Genomic DNA, 18,174 nt, shown 5'->3' on the forward strand with positions numbered 1-18,174 from the left:
TCTGGTGAATGGCCTTGGATCTGGGGGAAGGCACCGAGGTGAGAAGATTCACAGCAGGTCCTGCTGATACTATAGAGCCCTTCCCTGGTGTAGAGAGATGCCTTCCCGCCAGCCTGGTTCCAGAGCCACATCAGTCCCATATGAACACACAGGAGGCTATATTAATTATGAAGCTGTTGGCCTTGCTTGTTTCTTACTGGCTAGCTCTGACTTAAGTATTTATCCCATAATAGTTAATCTAAGCATTTCTCTTATCCCTATGGCGGCTACATCGTGGCTCTCTGTGTTTCTCCTTCCCAGAGTCCTCCTCGACTCCTAGTCCCACCTATCTTGCTTCCCTATTGGCCAACAGTGCTTTATTCAACAACCAATAAGAGACAGATTTCAGAATGACATCTCCCATCACTTCATTCTTGGTCTGACCAAGGCCCGAGAACTGGGTCAGAGGCCATCACTGCAAAGTAATAGGCCTTCATTAACTAATAGGCTTTTAAGATTTTTATATGGATCTGTGCCATTGCATCTTGCTCTTAAAGACACGGCTTAGCACCAACACTCCCTGTAGGTCAGAGCTGTCATGAACACATGACTTTTCCTCCAGTCGTGACTGTCTCATCCACCTGGTCTTTTTCAGTGCGTTACCTAACGTGCTCTCATCCCCTCTAAAGGACCCCATGTCTCTCCTGCAACACAACACGTCAGTTACTCAGCAGGCTAACCCAACATCCACTCCTAGACCTCTCCCCTCCCTGCACTCTCTGGAAAGCGAGTTAGTGAGTCACTTGCTCTCCATTGCAGCCATGTGTGACCATGTGATAGTTTTAGGCACAAGTTCAGTTAAGAGTACAGGCTTACTTTCTAGCATAAAGGTACAATGCTTGGAGCTCATCTTGGAACCAAGAAGGTAAAACAAATCTCAGACCAATGATGGTAAAGGGAGAAAACAAAACATCTTGGTTTCCTGAGGGTAATCATGGCCACTAAGCTGATATAGCGGCTCTGGGTGTTCAACTCCTTAAAGCTGGGAACAGTAACCCCTTGTCTGTGTCTCTTAAGGGTTCCTACACAGCCAGCACTTCCTACCTACAGTGACACAGCTCTCAGAGTTGCTAATCCTCCAACCTGCCCAAATCCCATGTCAAAAAAGCAGTCCTCTGCCTCGGCTGCCACAGCTTGCCCTTCCCTCAGTCAGTAGTCAACCAGGTTTATGGTGTTTCTGCGGGATCTCCTTTGGCTCTTCTCAGGTCAGAGTTAGCAGCGTCTAACCTGACATCAGCCTTGGTGAACAGCTTGATGGGAAGACATCCAGTGGGAACCCAGGCTCATGATTTGCTGCTTTTAACTTTTTTCTCTCCTTTTTGTGCCGCATCAGTTGTTTCTGTGCTACACGGCAACTCTACAGGGTCAAGGTTCTTCTTTTCCTTGCTCACTGTACAGTAAGTAGCCTTAACTACTACCTGACAGTGGGAATAAGCACCTACATACCCAAGTAAGTAACAGGATTTAAGTCAATAGAGAAAGGTTCAAGTGTCTCTCCCTCCCCAAGCTTGGACTTGGGTTCCAGCAGCATGGCTAAACACAGCAAGGTCGGGATTGTGGGGAAATACGGGACCTGCTATGGTGCCTCCCTCTGGAAAATGGTGAAGAAACTGAAACCAGCCCTGACGCCTAGTCCACTTGCTCCTTCTGTGGCAAGACCAAGATGAAGAGACAAGCTGTTAGCATCTGGCACTGTGGTTCCTGCATGAAAACAGGGGCAGGTGGGCGAGGTCCTGGACCTACACCACCACTTGCGGTCTCACAGCCAAGCCTGTCATCACAAGACTGAAGGACCAGAAAGACCAGGAAAAGTGCTACCATTTTGAGACGGTCCTAGCCTGCAATGAATGGGTTAATTTAAGGGGCAAACCCCCAAATCCTCTATGCTTTACAAACCAACCTGGTATTATACAGGGTTCTTACTGCATGGTTGTGGGGGAGTCCTAATTCTCAAACTGTTCTTTCATAAGTACAACAAATTTTGACAGAGAGAAAATAAAACCTAATATTTAATTCTTAACCTTTTTCCAGATTAAAGCAGATACAAATGATTCTAAATCAGTTTTACTAGTGCACTCAATGTTAGAAGCATGAATTCTGTAGAATTGGATATTTATACTGTATCAAATGCTCATAAAGAAGATAAAATGACCTGCAAATTCAAAGCACTAACAGTGCTATTATGACTGACTTGGATTTTTTTTTTCACTTGGATACTTTTAATTGGTCTAGGACTCTGTCTCCCAGGAAGTTTGCATAGGTCAAAACAACAACAATAACTAAGAACAAAGGGATATAGCGGAATAAAAAATATTCACCATAAATTCACAGAAATTTTACCCAGTATTCTCTAGCAAGTTGAGATGAAGGAATTTCACCTTCCTCAGATATTACTGCATTCTCATGTATTGTTCACATGTGTAGGCGTAGCAGGAGCATCAGTAATGCAAAATCGTACACAATTACATAGCAAGTTTGAGGCCAGCCTGGGCTACCTAAGACCAACCAACCAAACAAACAAGTACACAAACAAAAACTATTATTAAGACTTTGAAAAAAACAAAACAAACATGCCCAGGAAAGCTACCATAAAGCCACTCTCCCTCCTGGTCCATGATAGAACTTAATTCTGAAAGCGTGCAATGTATCCACGTTTGCACAGGAAACACATACTCTTTAACTAAACAACTTTCTCTCCATTATGATGACTTTACCTGCTTATTGACAAAATGGAATTATGACCATCTTAGACACTCTTCTTTAAGAGACACCATGACCAAGGCAACTCTTACAAGAAAGTAAAATTTAATTCAGGGCTTACACACAGTTTCAGAGGCTTAGTCTATTATCAACAGGGCAGGGAGCATGGCACTGAAGCAGTATCTGAGAGCTACATCCCAATCTGTAAGCAGAGGAAGATACTGGGCCTAGAGTGGGCTTCTGAAACCTATCACACTTCTCCAACAAGTCCACACCTACTCCAACAAAGCCACACCTCCTAATCCTTCCCAAATAATATCATTTCCTGACGACTAAGCATTCAAATCTATGTGCTTATGGAGGCCTTCTTATTCAAACCACCGCAGTGACTTAAGCCCTTTCTCTTAAAACTTTATTATTATTGTGCACACATGATGCCTGTGTCGAAGTATGTGGTGATATTTATCATCTAACAAACAGAGCTTATCTGAAGATCAGAGTGCAAAGCAAGTCACCCTAGTTAGCGATACAGGCCAGGCAGTAGTGGTATACATCTTTAATCCCAGCACTTGGGAGACAGAGGCAGACAGATCTGTTAGTTTAAGGCCATCCTGGGCTACACAAAATTGATCTAAAAGAGAAACAGAGCTCACACAAAGGTGATCCCAGCACTTGGAGTGGCATGCCTTTGATACCAGTACTAAGGAGGTAGAGACAGGAGTGATGTGCCTGGGAGGAGGAAGGAATAATGAGGGAGGAGACGAGACAGATGCAATTTAGGAAGGCAGTCTGAGGAGCGGTGTGGTCTGAGGAAGAGTGCAGTCTAAGCAGTGGGAGGCCAGGATGGCCCCTTCTGTCTGAGCACTGGTAGAACTCTCTGGTGGCTGGCCACTTTGTTTCTTCACATTAACCCCAGTATCCAACTCTGAGATTTTATTATTAAGAACAGTAAGAATTCATGCTACAGAAGTAGAGGGAATGCATGCCACAGGGAGTATGTCAAGGTCAATGGTCAGTTCTGTGTGCCTGGTTCTTTCCACCTTTTCTTCCCATGGGTAGAACTCATGTTGCAGGCTCACACTGCAAATACCTTTAACAGCTGGATCCACCTTGCTGCCACCCCTTTTTCTTTAATGAGATGGTGTCTTGCTTTGTAGCCAAGACCCTTGATCTTGACCCTCCTGCCTTGGCCTCCCAACTAGGATTACAGATACATGCATCACACTCCGCTTGATTCAAATTTGTGTATTCATGTGTATGCTATGTCTATGCGCATGCACGAATGTGCACTATGTGTATAGAGGTCAAAGGACAACCTCAAGTGTCATTCCTTAGGACCTGCTCATTGTACTTTTAAGTCAGGCTCTCTTGCTGGCCTGGAGCCTGCATGGTAAGCTAAGCTGGAAGCCAGTGAAGCCGAGGGCTCTACCTGCCCCCAACACTGTGAATACAAGCATGTGCCACTATGCCCAGTTTTGGTACACGGGTTGTGGGGATCAAACTCAGGTCCTTGTTTGCTTTGCAAGGACTTTACCAACTGAGCTACCCCAATTCAGACTGCCTGATGGAGAATTTATGTAAATTCTAGAAAATGTCACAAAATTCACACCCAAGTTAAGTCCGTTGCCATGGCCTAGCATCAACTAAGGTATCTACAGTCATTTTATTTGACAGGATGGAATTTAAACTTTACACTAAACAACTCCCATTACTGAGGACCTAATTTGGGTATCATGGATGAATAAATAAAACACACATCCTTTGCACACAGAGAAACATTCCTCCAGAGTAGGTATGGGAGCACAGATATCCAAAGTGAAACGCAATCACAGAAAGGGTAGATTGATTTCTAGAGGCCATGAGGGTCTGAAAAGGTTTCATGAGGAGACAGAATTTAAGGACTTTAGGGTGGGGATTCAGCTCAATAGCTGAGCACCTGTCTAGACTGTATGAAGCCCAAAGTTTGACCTTCTGAGTCACAAAGAACCTTGTGGAAGCCTATGGTAGAGTGAAACCAAACAGTATGAACAAAGGCACCAGGAAAACAAGAAAGGCAGACACTAGGCAGTTCAATGGTAACTGGGAGGAAGGCAGAATGAGCTGGGCAACTGGCAAAGCCTCCCAGGGCAAGCTTTAGACAGTAGATCAATACTAAACAATGGCAGCCATTGGAGTTGGATGGCAGGAAAATTAAAATTCAATCTATTATAAAAGACACAAGTATCTACCAATTTACAAAGAAATGGTTAGAATAAAAATGGTCTCGGGTTTTATTTCTTAGAGTCTCTACATAGTACTGGTTAGGTCTGGAACTTGCTATATAGACCAGGCTGGCCTTGAACTGACTGAAATCCTCTTGCTTCTGCCACTAGAGTGCTGAGATTAAATATATACCTGCTCAGTCTAATAATTTCGATTTTTTTTTTTTTTTTAGTTTGTAGACAGGGTATCTGTGTAGACCAGGCTGACCTTGAACTCACAGAGATCTGACTATCTCTGCCTACTGAGTATCAGGATTAAAGGTGTGTGCTACTACTGCCCAGCCTAACAATTTGGATTTTAAATGCTTTTATTTTAATAAATGCTAAATGTTCATTTTATCAATAAGTCAATCTTTGATTTTTCCTTAATTGTGTTACTATGGATGAGTAATCTTACCTACTTTAAATCTAGAGTGATATTTCTATTTAATACCATCCTGAGGGGGAGGCATCCTATTTCCTATTACATAGTTAAAAAGAAATTAATAAACAAATCCAAAACAAACCCTTTGTAAAAATATATTTTAATCCCACACTGGAATATTGGCATTTAGAAGGTCATTTCCAACAATATTTACAATGAATTTCATTGTAGTTTTTTTTTTTTTATTCCCAAGGAGGAAGATGCTTCTTCCCAACTTTGGGATGAGAGAAGAAGGTAAAAGAGTTCTGATGAAAATCATTAGGATCATGTCAAATTTTCATACATTCCCGGGGTTAAAACTTCTGTCTACATAGATCAGGACAGAGGCAGCATGTGGGTGCCTGCCCACTCCTCCTCTGCATGTGACAAAGTTGCATTTGAAACAGACAACAGACATTCCCAGGCATAGCACACCACGAATCCTCAGCAAATGGTTTAACTTGGGGTCTTTTGACTACCAAAACTAATGACCTACTAGTCACTTCCAAGATAGCCAGTCACTATCCTAATAACAGGAAATTGTTACGTGGTCTGCTGCCTGAGTGGAAAGAGGGGACGTCTATACTGCAGATCAGAGGCATGACAGAAGAACCGCTCACAGGAGCAGCAGATGCTGACAGTAAAGGCAGTTGGACTGAGAGCAGATGAGATCAAGTCTTAAAGAGCCAGGGCTAATAAAATCACCTACCAATTGCTTTCTGTAGGACCAAAGCAGCTGAGGACTGCTTCTAGAGAAGGAAAAAATGAAACACACTGGTCACATTTTGATTTAGTCCTTGATCAGAAATCTAAGTAAGCCAGATGCACCTTTAATCCCAGCACTCGGGAAGCAGCAGCAGGCGGATCTCTGTGAGTTCGAGGCCAGCCTGGTCTATGGAGTGAGTTACAGGACAGCCAAGACTACACAGAAAAAACCCTGTCTTGAGGAGAAAACAAAATAAATCTAAAACTCAATGTTCTGTACCTATATAAAAATACAATTCATTTTATGTGTTTGTAGAAATAAATTTGAAGAAAAATAGACACTCCATGTTTCTAATGGTTTCCCTGGAATCTGCCACTTTTGCCTAGGAAAATATGCATGGAATTTAATATTAAACTTCAAATTCATCCTTTTCCCACCCTGTGATTTTTCTAAGCAACAGATACTAAGGAAGCTAATAATTAGGGATAGTAGGATAAAAGCTTTCTCAAGTCACGTTTCCACATGGGAGCTTCATGAAAGAAGGATCGGGCATTAACTAGCCCTGGTGTAACACATCTGTAATCCCAGCACTCAAGGAGGATGAAGCAGAGGGATCTCAAGGTCAGCCTGGGCTATACAGTGAGATCCTATCTCAAAAATCTAAGGAAAAAAGCTTCAAGAGAAAAATGTGTGGCATATCTTAATATATTAAAATATAAGAAACTGGAAAGTTGGTTTTATCTTGGGGTGTGTGTGTATGTTCTGGAGATTAAAATCAGTTTCATACATGCTAACTAAACATGCCCCAGGTTTGGTTCTGTAACTATACGTGGTTGGTAACTGTCTCCTTAATAGTTATTGCAGGAGTAGGTCCAACATGAGTCCATATGTAGCCCTTCTCTGGTCTGCTGGGAACTGTAGGAAATGGTGATGACCTTGACTTGAAATACTCAGAAGGTGCATGGCAGACAAATTCCAGGTATTCCATCTTCCTTGGAAGATCTTCCTCTGGCCCTAAGAAGCAGCAAATGGAAAAGCTAAACACAGTTTTGAACACGGATATCATTTTTATGAAACGTTGGCATTCTTGTAAGAGGAAGCACTCGGGGACCACCTACCTGACATTAGCCCTTGAAAAGCATTGCTTTGAAGTCACACTCCACTGTTTACTTCACTGCTTAAGGAATGCAGCATCCTAGAACACTGACTACAGTTTATGAAGCCTATTCTCGTCTAAGAACTTTACATCTGTCCATACCTGGAGTCCTCACGACTTCCTCCCCGGCACTACTCTTTCGCATTTTACATGTAAGAACCGTGAGCAAAGACGGGTTAAGGACTGGCAAGCAGAGGGGCTAGGAAAGCCAGTAGTCTGTCTCCAGGGCTTGTGTCTGACCTTCCACCATGACTTCATGTAAGGCAGGGAAGAATCTCCAACTTTGAGTCACAAAAAGGAGGAGAGAGCAGCCTAGAGGGATGCAGGCCAGAATGGCCTCTGCTAGCTCCACATCCTAGGTACAAGGTACGTTTGGTCATATAACGAGCTTGACAAGTGAGTGCAAGTGACGGTGGGGTGCTAGCTGTCCTTGGCGTTCTCACTAAGAGAAATGTAAAGTTTCCCTTTGGGATGTAAAAATGAATGCACGCCCGATACAGAAAGAATGAAAAGTACAGAATAACTAAAGAAAACTGAACACTCAAAATTACATTAGCTAGTCATTTTTGAGTCTGTCAAGAATTATTCCTGCTGTATCTTTTGAATGCCTTGAAATGATCAACCTAGTACAGTGTGCCATTTTAACCATTAACAATGATTGTTTGTTTTTTGAGAATAGGATGTCATGTATGCTGTGTAGAGGGACATATCTGAGAATTTAGTTTTAGAAATAATTAGGAAAGTTCTTTTAGAAATTGTTGTTAAGGAATTTTATAAGTAACATATATAACCAGGCCTGGGTCACACAAACAAACCTTGTCCACATCATATTTTAGTGAGTACACATTGCTCTAACCCACAGAAAGAGAAGACACTCAGATGGGACCATTAGACAGGTAGCCAAGGTCAAGTACAACTAAAAGAGTGGACCCCCCAACTCTAGACAAAGAACTACAGGCAATTAAGGAGAACTCAGAGTGAGAGGATTGATCATGGTGTTTCCTTACAGCAACTCAACAGTAACTAAGACATGCCCTCCCACTCCTTGCTTATCTTCTACCAAGTGATCAGCCCTGAAATCACAGGAATAAAGTAATGTCACATGGACTCAGCAGGTTGAATTTATGTATCTAGGAATATACACAACAATCAAATAATTAACAATAAAAGAAGTGGGGTACATGGGAAGGCTAGAGGGAGGAAAGGAGAAAATAATAATTGTATTTTAATAATAAAAAAGGACTATGGGAGCTAGAGAGGTCAAGGACACCACAGAAGAAAACCCACAGAATCAACTAGCCTGGGCTCATAGGGGCTCACAACTGACAACCAGGGAGCTTGCCTGGGACGGACCTAGACCCCTTTCTTATTTTTAGTTGTGTAGCTTAGTCTTCTTGTGGGACTCCAAATAGTAGGAGCAGGGGCTGTCCCCGACTCTGTTGTCTGCTTTTGGGACCCTTTCCTCCTACTGTGTTGCCTCGTCCAGCCTTAATGAGAGAGGAGGTGCCTAGTCTCACTGCAACTTGATACATCATGGCTGGTAGATATCCATGGGAGGTCTGCCTGTATCTGGAGAAAGGAGGAGTGGATGGAGCTAGAAAAAATGAATTAATAAATAATAAAAAAGGGGATCCCTATTTATTATTAGACTGATATCCTTCAACCAGGGAGTCTGCATAGGACTGTCCCTAGGCTTTCTACATACATGATAGTTGCATAGCTTAGTCTTCCTGCAGGACTCCTAACAGTGGGAGCAGGGGCTGTCTCTGACTCTTTTGCTGGCCTTTGGGACCCTACTCCTCACACTGGGTTGCCTTGCTCAGCCTTCATATATGGGGAGGTGCTTAGTCCTAGCACAACTTGATAGGCCATGCTTTGTTGATATCCATAGGAAGCCTGCCTTTTCTGAATAGAAACAGAGGAAGAATGGATTGGTGGGGCAGAGGAGAGGTGGGGGTGGGGACAGGGAGGACAGGAGGGAGGGGAAACTGTGGTCAGGATGTAAATGAAATACCTTAATAAATTAATGAAAGCAAAAACAAATGAGAGAGTGACAGGCAGCAAACAACCAAGCTTGTATATAAAGAAGTCAAGAACCTGGCAAGATCAAAGGACAGAGCTGTGCCTCAGTGACTGAGGTAGGAGAACCCTATTTTACAATGAAAACAAGATGTTTCATAAAACCATGATTATGTTTAAAAGTATTCTTTTTGGGTACCCAGAGGGGGAAAAAGGCTGGTGTCCTTATAAGAGGTACTGGAGAGTTCTCTTTCAATGTGCACACACAGAGCACATTGGTGGGGGAAGGGGGGAACTCAGCAAAAAGCAGCCGCCTGCAAGCCAGGAAGCAAGGCCTTACCCACCACACAGCCCTCTTCACAACACCTTGGTCTGACTTCCACCCTTCAGAGCAGCCTCAAAGGCAACACTCTTTTATAAAGCATGAAGAAGTAACTCAACTTGAGAAGTGTGCGGTTAAGCGACCTTACCTATTATGTAGGATGCAGGGTCGAACTGGTCTCTGGGGCTAGCCAGGGTAGGAATGAGCCATGTCAGGGCTGCGCTCTTCTCACAGTACTGGTCCTGGATAAAGCCTCTGATCTGAGCGTAGTACGGCTTCCCGTCTTGCTCGTCAATCACAGAAACAACATCACCAATTTGGTAATATACTCCCTGGGGGAAATGAAACATCCTCTTGTATTTAAAACAGTAACAGATCACCGCCATGAGCAAAACATTAATCAGTCAGCAAATTTCAAAACAGGAAAAAAAAGGTCTGAGTACCACTAATGTTTTACATGGTTGACATTTGTTTCACTTATAAATGAAAAATACTTGCATTCATACATATATATGACAATTTTGTCATGAAGATACTATCTCTACTTTTAAGAGAATGGCCACTTTTTTTTTTTTTTTGGTTTTTCAAGACAGGGTTTCTCGGTATTGCTTTGGAGCCTGTCCTGGAACTCGCTTTGTAGACCAGGCTGGCTTCGAACTCACAGAGATCTGCCTGCCTCTGACTCCCGAGTGCTGGAATTAAAGACATGCACCACCAATGCCCGGAAAGAAAGACCATTTTTAAGAATGGTTTTGAATTCACAACCAATCAGGGAAGGAAGAGCTAGGGACTTTCTCCTAGTCTCCTTTGTTGGTACATATACGGCATTCTCCTTTACCCATGTCCTCATTATCAGAGTGAGACACTTACGGCAACTGATGTGCCTATACATTACATCATGACTCAAGCATCATAAATTAACCTTAATCTTGGTGCTATATAACCTGTATAACAATGGATCTACTATGATCATACCATTGAGTAGTTTCACTGGCCTAACAATCCTCTATACTATCCCTACTTTTTTTTAACCCAGTCATTAGTAGAAAAGTTATACGAAGTCCACACAAGGCAGAATGTGTGCCTACACTGCAAACTGTGTGCCTACATTAACTAGTAAGTAACTGTACTCTCCTAAAGATCAGCATTTGCTTGGTGACACTAGATTCTACACATTGCCCTCTCCAGTTGTCTATTCAAAAGAAAATAAGTATGGTAAATTCAATCCAAAAGAAACAATGAGAACCTCTCAGATCATAACCAGCATTCAGAATATGTTTACCCTCAAGTTATCACACATTTCCCAGACTCCTTGACAACTGTCTACTCCATGCCCTTTCTGTTTACATCTTCCCAACAATATGACGATGATATATTCATTTCCTGTTCTACTTTATATCTAACCAACTCATCTGTACAATTCCAGTATTGAATTCTTTCCCATGACTCCATTATCTATCCCAGGTCCTCTTCACTGGATCCTGAGTTGGAGAAATTTTACCTTTGAATATCCATAATGATTGATCTTTATGATATGCAGAACTTTCCTTAAGTGTGTGTAGTCCTCAACAGGTCATACTTTCCTCAACTGAAGGAATGATTTGTGTTTTTTTCTTGAAACAAGGCTTCTGTAGCAGTCAAAGCTGCTAAGATATGTGGAATTTAACCACACAAAGATTCTGAATGAATACTTCCAGTAATTCAGTTGCAACACAGGACATCCGACAGACCAGGGGTTTCTCCTAGTGGATGCTTGTTCATATCTGGGGTAACACACACCAGGGTCTCAAAGAATGTGCAGTTATTGAAGGCTACAGTCTATGATTTATTGCTCCACAGCTATTGTCAGCTGGTCCTCCCCATCCCTACGACTCCAAGGTTCTAAGCTACTTATCAGATAAAGTTTAGTTTGTTATCTGCTATGTTCACACATAATTTCTCCCAAATTATAAAACGCTGTATTTGTTTATCACAGGTACTCAGATATATGTTGAATATGAATCACAAATATGCAATGGTGTGACAATAACTCTGCAATGCAAAGATAAGGTCTTAGTGAGAAGCTTCAATGGCAGGCACTGCCTAACCCATGAGGTGTGTGCAGCAGTCTCCCTATTCTGCGGGACGGTGGGGGTATGGGGGTGGATACCCTAGGAGATACCTGAACCTTGGATAATGCTACTCTAGGCACTCCAAATTTTCCTCCTATATATCCACACTTATGATACAGTTTAATTTATAGTTTGGGTAAGAGATTAACAGCAATAACTAGTAATGAATAGAACTAATAATAACTAGCAATAAAACAGAACTGAAACTGCAGATAAGGGAGACTACCATACAATACCTAACAAACATCGCTAAGACACTTTATCTAAATACTCTCCATTTTCAGGCAGAGAGAAAGGAGATGAACATATTGAAGAGCACTGGATTTATTGGGAATGACACACTGAGTTCATGCAGCCCTGACACTGCAGTACTCCAGAAAGGTCACGTACCCGTTCTACTTTCTATATGTCTGCATTCTTGTCTGTCAATCCTAGTGACTCCCATTCATTTCTCTCTCATGTTTTTATTATTTTAAATTGTGTGTGTGTGTGTGTGTGTGTGTGTGTGTGTGTGTGTGTGTACACATGTATGTGGGAATACAGGAGCCACAGAGGACAAAGGAATCTTTCCTGCTGAGTTGGGAGTATAGTTAGTTGTGATTGGCTGGATGTAGGTGCTGGAACTGAACTCGGGTGCTGTTAACTACTCTTCTACCTCTCCAGTCCCTCTCTCACACGTTTGCTATGGGTTCCAGTTCAGCTTAGACGCTCACTCTGATCTCTTCAACTTGCCACCATGAGGCCAGCTCTGCTCTAAGAGTGTCCACAATGCTGGCTATCGGAAACATTACTTGAATATTTTGCTGTATTTTGATCCTACTATTTAATAAACATAGCAGTAGATAGCAATAAGACTGATCCTTGCAATAAAGAGTCCCATGTGCCTTTACATTAAACCACACAGAGAAATCACTAGTACACTAAACTTTTATTGTCTAGACTTAACCTATACACTGTATGAGTCACCGGAGAAGTTTTACACAAACTTGTGGATGTGGTGATGACCATTTGTACCATTCATTGACCTTGCTAAATGTTTAACATGCATAACCTCAGGAAGCAATTACTATTTACAATCTTTATTTTTCAGATAACCACCTGCCAAGGCAATGGAGCCAAGATCCAATTCCTGGGCTCAGGCTCTAGCATCAGACTGCCTCGCCCCATGATTTACCAGCTACACTATCTTGGATAAACTAATTAATCTCTCTTTGAGTCAATGTCCTTATAAAATGAGGAAAACAGTACTCACCCCAGAGGAAACTGAATAAAACAAAACACTTGAAATGCTCAGCTCACTGCCTTATCAGTAAGATGCATGCTCGTGTGTGCAAGCCTTCGAGCATGTGTGCACCCATATTCAACACACATCTAATGATTAACAATTAACAATGTACTAAATTCTATATAGGAGAAATTCTGGCCTATGACATACTTTTTTTTTTTTTACTAAAATACCTGTGAACTAACAAAAACAAATGCACTCAAAGGTCAAACCATTTAAGTACCACAAGGGATTTGACCCAGTGGGTCAGGTAGAAAGCACTGACTCACCACTGCCTCCTGCAGGACAGTTCAGATCCCAAACACCAAAGAAAATTAATGATTGCTGCCTATGCCAGGCCTGACAGCCTTAAGGGCATTTTCTATATTCTAACTCCTTTTGTGTCTTCCACTTTAAAAGTAATAAGATATCACATGCCTCACCAAAGTCATGGCTATCTGCTTTGGCCCAAGGGAAGACCTCATTTTATCAACAGAATCTTGGACAGTGAACTAAGAATACCCTTGTTCAAATTTTTGGTTTTTGTGTATGGGTGTTATTACTGCATGGAAGTTTGTATACCATGTGTGTACCGGGTGCCCAAGGAGGCCAGAAGATGTCAGGTCCCCTGGAAGTGGAATACTGAAATTAAACCTGGGTCTTCTGGAAGAGCAGCCAGTGTTCTTTACTGCTGAGCATCTCTCCAGCCCAACTTTAAAACCTTTTCTTCTTTTTATTACAACTGATTCATCCCATACATTCCAACCACAGTTCCCCCCTCTGCACAACAATCAGTTCCCCCTGCACCTCATCTCTCCCCAGATCCACTCCCCTCCATTTACTTCAGAAAAGAGCAGACCTCCAAGAGACAACCAAACACCAAGTTAACAGCCACACACATACACGGAGGACCTGATACCTCTACCTTATTGCTCTTGCTTCTGCTTAAGGCAGTTCACAACCCCTAACTTGTTCTACCCACAGCATGGTCAACATCTCTAGCCATTCCTTCCAACCTTCGTCCTTCTCACCATCGATGCCTTCGTTTTGAATTGGGTGACTCACTCTCCACAACTCCGCACTATACACTAGCACTGTAAGAACAATTCTTTAGCACCTCAGAGGCAACCTCCCCTTCCACCTGAGCTCTGGATGAGACATTTTACAACAGCCTGGAGGGAACAGCTTACAAGGGCCCTGAAAAGGTCACACCTTCTTCACAATAGCAGTATTGTGAAGACTAAGCCAGTATTTTAGTAGCACACTGTACAACAAGCCAACTGCTCTTTCAGTAACTCCACAGCAGCTTACCTTGTAGAAGATGGATTCTGCAGTAATTATAGTAGAAACAGATTCAGGAGCTTTGATAGGCTATAAGAAAACAAAAAATGAAACTATTTGTGTATCTATATAGTATGCATGGGCATTTTCCTAACCATATGAGAACTGGGTTACTTGAGAAAAACAACATTGTTATTTGGTGACAAAAACTGCAAGAAAAATTTCTGACAGGTGTGATGGTACATACATGTAATCTCAACACTTGGAAACCTGAGGGAGGAGGATGGCAAGCTCCAAACCAGTCTGGGTTATACCGTAAAGACTACACACACACACACACACACACACACACACACACACACACACACACACACACGCACACACACGCACACACGCACACACTGAAAAAGATTTCTTGAATGTTGATATGAAGCAGCTGAATATTTCCAACTATATTTGCTACCAATAATTTAAAAGGTGCTAAAAAACTAGATAAAGCTTCTGATTATGCTGCTAACAGCTAACACAGAGCTTTCTCAGATCTCTATTAGACATTAACATTCAATTATATAAATACACTGGCTCTAAAAGACTGAGCATGACACGATGGAAATTATAAAAAATTTACAGATGAATATAAAATGAAAAATTTTAATTCTGTTGCAAGCCTGATCTCTTTGGTGTTCTTTGTAATTTGCCACATTGCACCATCACTAAAATTCCTTTTTAAAACTGCAATACAAACTTCATCACAACATAAAAAAAAAAATCACCTCTTCCATGATTTTGTGCCATTCTTGAAGAATGAAGATGCAGAGAAATTAATAATGAAATAACTCAAGAACACTGGTTGAGAAAATATACCTGTTATACAAATGTTAACATTTTGACTACTCAAGAAAATCTTAGTTTAAGAAAACTAAATTATAAAAGTCTTAAACTATAACAACCATTCTCTTGGTGAAGAGAAGAGTCACTGGTTGGGAGATGGCTGAGTGATAACAGCATTTGCCAAGCAAGCCTGAGAACCTAAGGTGGATGGATACTACTGGAATCCTAGGGGGAAGGAGGAAACCAGCTCCTGGAAACTGCCCTCTGATCTGCACATATCCACTCTGGCATACACCTGCATTCATATGCAAACAATAAAAGATAAACAAGAAAAGAAAAGAAGATCAGGCCTGGAGAGAAAGCGCAGTGGTTAAGAGCCCTTGTTGCTCCGGCAGAGGACCTAGATTCAGCCCCCAGAACTCCCATGGCCGCCCACATCACAACTGTCTAACTCTAGTACCAAGGCATCACATGCCTGGCCTCTGCCAGCCTCTGAGGGTACTTGGTGTATACATACAGACAAAACACTCATACACACAGAAGAAAACAAATATTTAAACAAGAGTCTACAATCTGGGCCCCTCTGTTCTATAAATGAGTATATCTAGTAATGTGTTTACTAGCAAGTGAAGCATTGTAGGGGAGAGCCCACAAAACTCTTCCCGCCTATGGGTGGAGATACGGAAATTTAGCACAGGTGAAGATAAAAAGACCTCCCTTGTCAAAGCATTTTTGTCCCCAAAGTAATATGAAACCTATAATATCGCTATCTCATATGTACAAAAATAAAACGTCACAACAAATATCTCTCTAGCATGTGATGTAAAACAATCTTCATACATCAGGTTTAGAAAAAATTGTGGATTTACAATCACAAGTTCATCATGAACCAATGGATACTTTTTTTCTGGGGCTATCATAACAAATATGGTATTGATAAATTTTTTTATGTGCTTAGCTTGTTAAAAGATAGAAAAAAGTTTTCCTATTTAACCATGCATCAAGAGCCATAACTTCATGAAACTGTCAATGAACTAATTTAACCAATTTTAAAGAACCATAATCTTTCTTTGCATAGAGAATATGACAAACTGAGATAAATTACACAGTATTTCTTAGGCTCCTTTTATATTTTCCAGATGAAAAAGTAAAAGCTAGGATAAAGAGAGAGAGAGAAAGAAAGTGCTTTTCTAACGATATAAATTGCAAGCTTCTTAAACGGAGCTCATCTTTTGGTGAACCTTGCCTTCCGGCCAGAACACTGCAGAAGGGCTCCCAAGAGGCACACCTTCAAGAGGCACACCTTCAAGAGGCACACCTTCAAGGATGACTAGGGAAAGCAGCCGCAAGGCACACCACACACACACAATGCCCTACAGTAAACGCACGATCATCTTACGTTTTTTAATTTAAAAATGTGCCTTCTCCCTTTTCCTTTGGTGGAGACTTTCTTTTCGGCAGCTGGAGCGGATTTGTATTTGGTGTTTCTGAGCCGGGCTGACCTTCTGTGGATTTCTTGCTTACTCTGTTAACGTAATTTTGAGAAAAAGAAATGAAAACTGTAGAAGAAAAGCCAACATGATAATCTCACAGAGGTCAGGGGATGTACTTTGTTAAAATACTTCAAACAACAACAAAAACCCAACCGAGGGCTAAGATGAGTGAACCTCTGCAGGGCGTCCCGAGAGGTGGCGCTGCTTGCTAGAGGGAGGCGGACGGGAGTGGGCGGAGGCCAAGGCGGGAACTACTCGTTTGTGGAAGCTCTCACACAGGGGAAAAATACCTCTAATTTACACCTCGCCCCACCCACAAGCTGTCCACACGTCTCACGGCAGAATCCCAACGCTGTCATTTTAAACGGCCTGATCGTGGGTCGGTAACATACCGACAAGGCTCTACCAGGCAAGAGACCCTCGGCCACATCCCTGGGGCGTGCGGCGCAGCTCTGCTGACACCGAGTTCGGGGCTCTGCCTGGGGCGGGCGGCGCGGCTCTGCTGACACCGAGTTCGGGGCTCTGCCTGGGGCGGGCGGCGCAGCTCAGCTGACACCGAGTTCGGGGCCCTGCCTGGGGCGGGCGGCGCAGCTCAGCTGACACCGAGTTCGGGACCCTGCCTGGGGCGGGCGGCGCAGCTCTGCTGACACCGAGTTCAGGGCCATCTCCGCCGCGGCTCTGTCGAGCACCGCCCTGCCTCTTCCCGTGTCACCCGGGAGCTCACCTGCTTGCCGCCCCCGCCCCCGTTGCTCTGCGGGGGGCCGGCCGAGGTGCTGGCGAAGGTGGCCGTGCCGAAGGCGCCGGCGACCCCGGTCCCGCCCGCCGCCCCCGCGCCGCCGCCGCCGCCCCCGCCGCCGCCCCGGCCCGTGCAGTGGTGACAGAGGATCTCTCCCTGCGGGCTCTTCTTCCACATGGAGGAGGACGTGGTCTTGCACGCGCTGCAGGTGGGCTTCAGGCCCAGCGGCATGGTGGCCGGCTCGGGCGGCCCCCGCGGGCGGAGCGACACGGGAATGGCGGTCGTCTGCGCCGGCCGCCCGGGGGTCGGCCCGCCACCCCGGCGACTGGAAGAGCGGGAGAGGCAAGGTCTCCGGTGCTGCGCCGCCCGCGCCGGTACCCAGCGGCCGCCGCCGCCCCCGCCGCCCCCGGGAAGCGGGAAGCGGGCAGCCCGGGACCCAGCCCTGCCGCTGGGCCGCCCGCGGGGGACGCAGGCCCGATACTCCGCCTGACCTCCCGGGAAAGCCAGCTCTGGTCAGAGGACGGACCCCGGGGTGGACGGGGCAGCGGCGACACCAAAGCCTGACCTCCGCCCACCGGGGCTTCCGGCGATGGGCGGGGCTTCCGGGGCTCCTGGGGCGGGGCGGGGCCTGCTAAGCCAGTGCGGCGGGCGGGGCTCCCGGGGCGGGGCGGGGCCTAGTAAGCCAGTGGGGCGGACCTAGGCCAGCAGGCAGTACCAGAGTTAACCATTGCCTGTCCCGGTGGGGAAGATGTAGGATTTCCCGCTAAAGGTGAATTTCAAGTGAACAACCACTAACTTTTTTACTGGGAATAGCCCATGTGATACTTGTTACCTGAGATTCGCATTTACCCG

The 18,174-nt window shown here is 44.0% G+C and overlaps 1 protein-coding gene and 1 pseudogene across 1 annotated transcript; one reads left to right on the forward strand and one right to left on the reverse strand.

Moving 5' to 3' along the window:
• The first annotated feature begins 289 nt into the window (after positions 1–289).
• LOC106022273 lies at positions 290–4,888 on the forward strand (annotated as a pseudogene).
• Positions 4,889–5,508: 620 nt separating this feature from the next.
• On the reverse strand, positions 5,509–17,921 carry Gatad1 (GATA zinc finger domain containing 1). The gene is made up of 5 exons (XM_040728556.1): positions 17,311–17,921; positions 16,493–16,618; positions 14,293–14,352; positions 9,755–9,938; positions 5,509–7,123 (listed from the first exon to the last, which is right to left on the reverse strand). Exons 1-5 carry the CDS (start codon positions 17,551–17,553, stop codon positions 6,933–6,935), a joined length of 804 nt encoding a protein of 267 aa, XP_040584490.1. The 5' UTR covers positions 17,554–17,921; the 3' UTR covers positions 5,509–6,932.
• Between the last annotated feature and the right edge of the window lie 253 nt (positions 17,922–18,174).

This window comes from Mesocricetus auratus, unplaced genomic scaffold, assembly GCF_017639785.1.
Source record: "Mesocricetus auratus isolate SY011 unplaced genomic scaffold, BCM_Maur_2.0 Super-Scaffold_100019, whole genome shotgun sequence".
Classification (NCBI taxonomy): domain Eukaryota; kingdom Metazoa; phylum Chordata; class Mammalia; order Rodentia; family Cricetidae; genus Mesocricetus; species Mesocricetus auratus.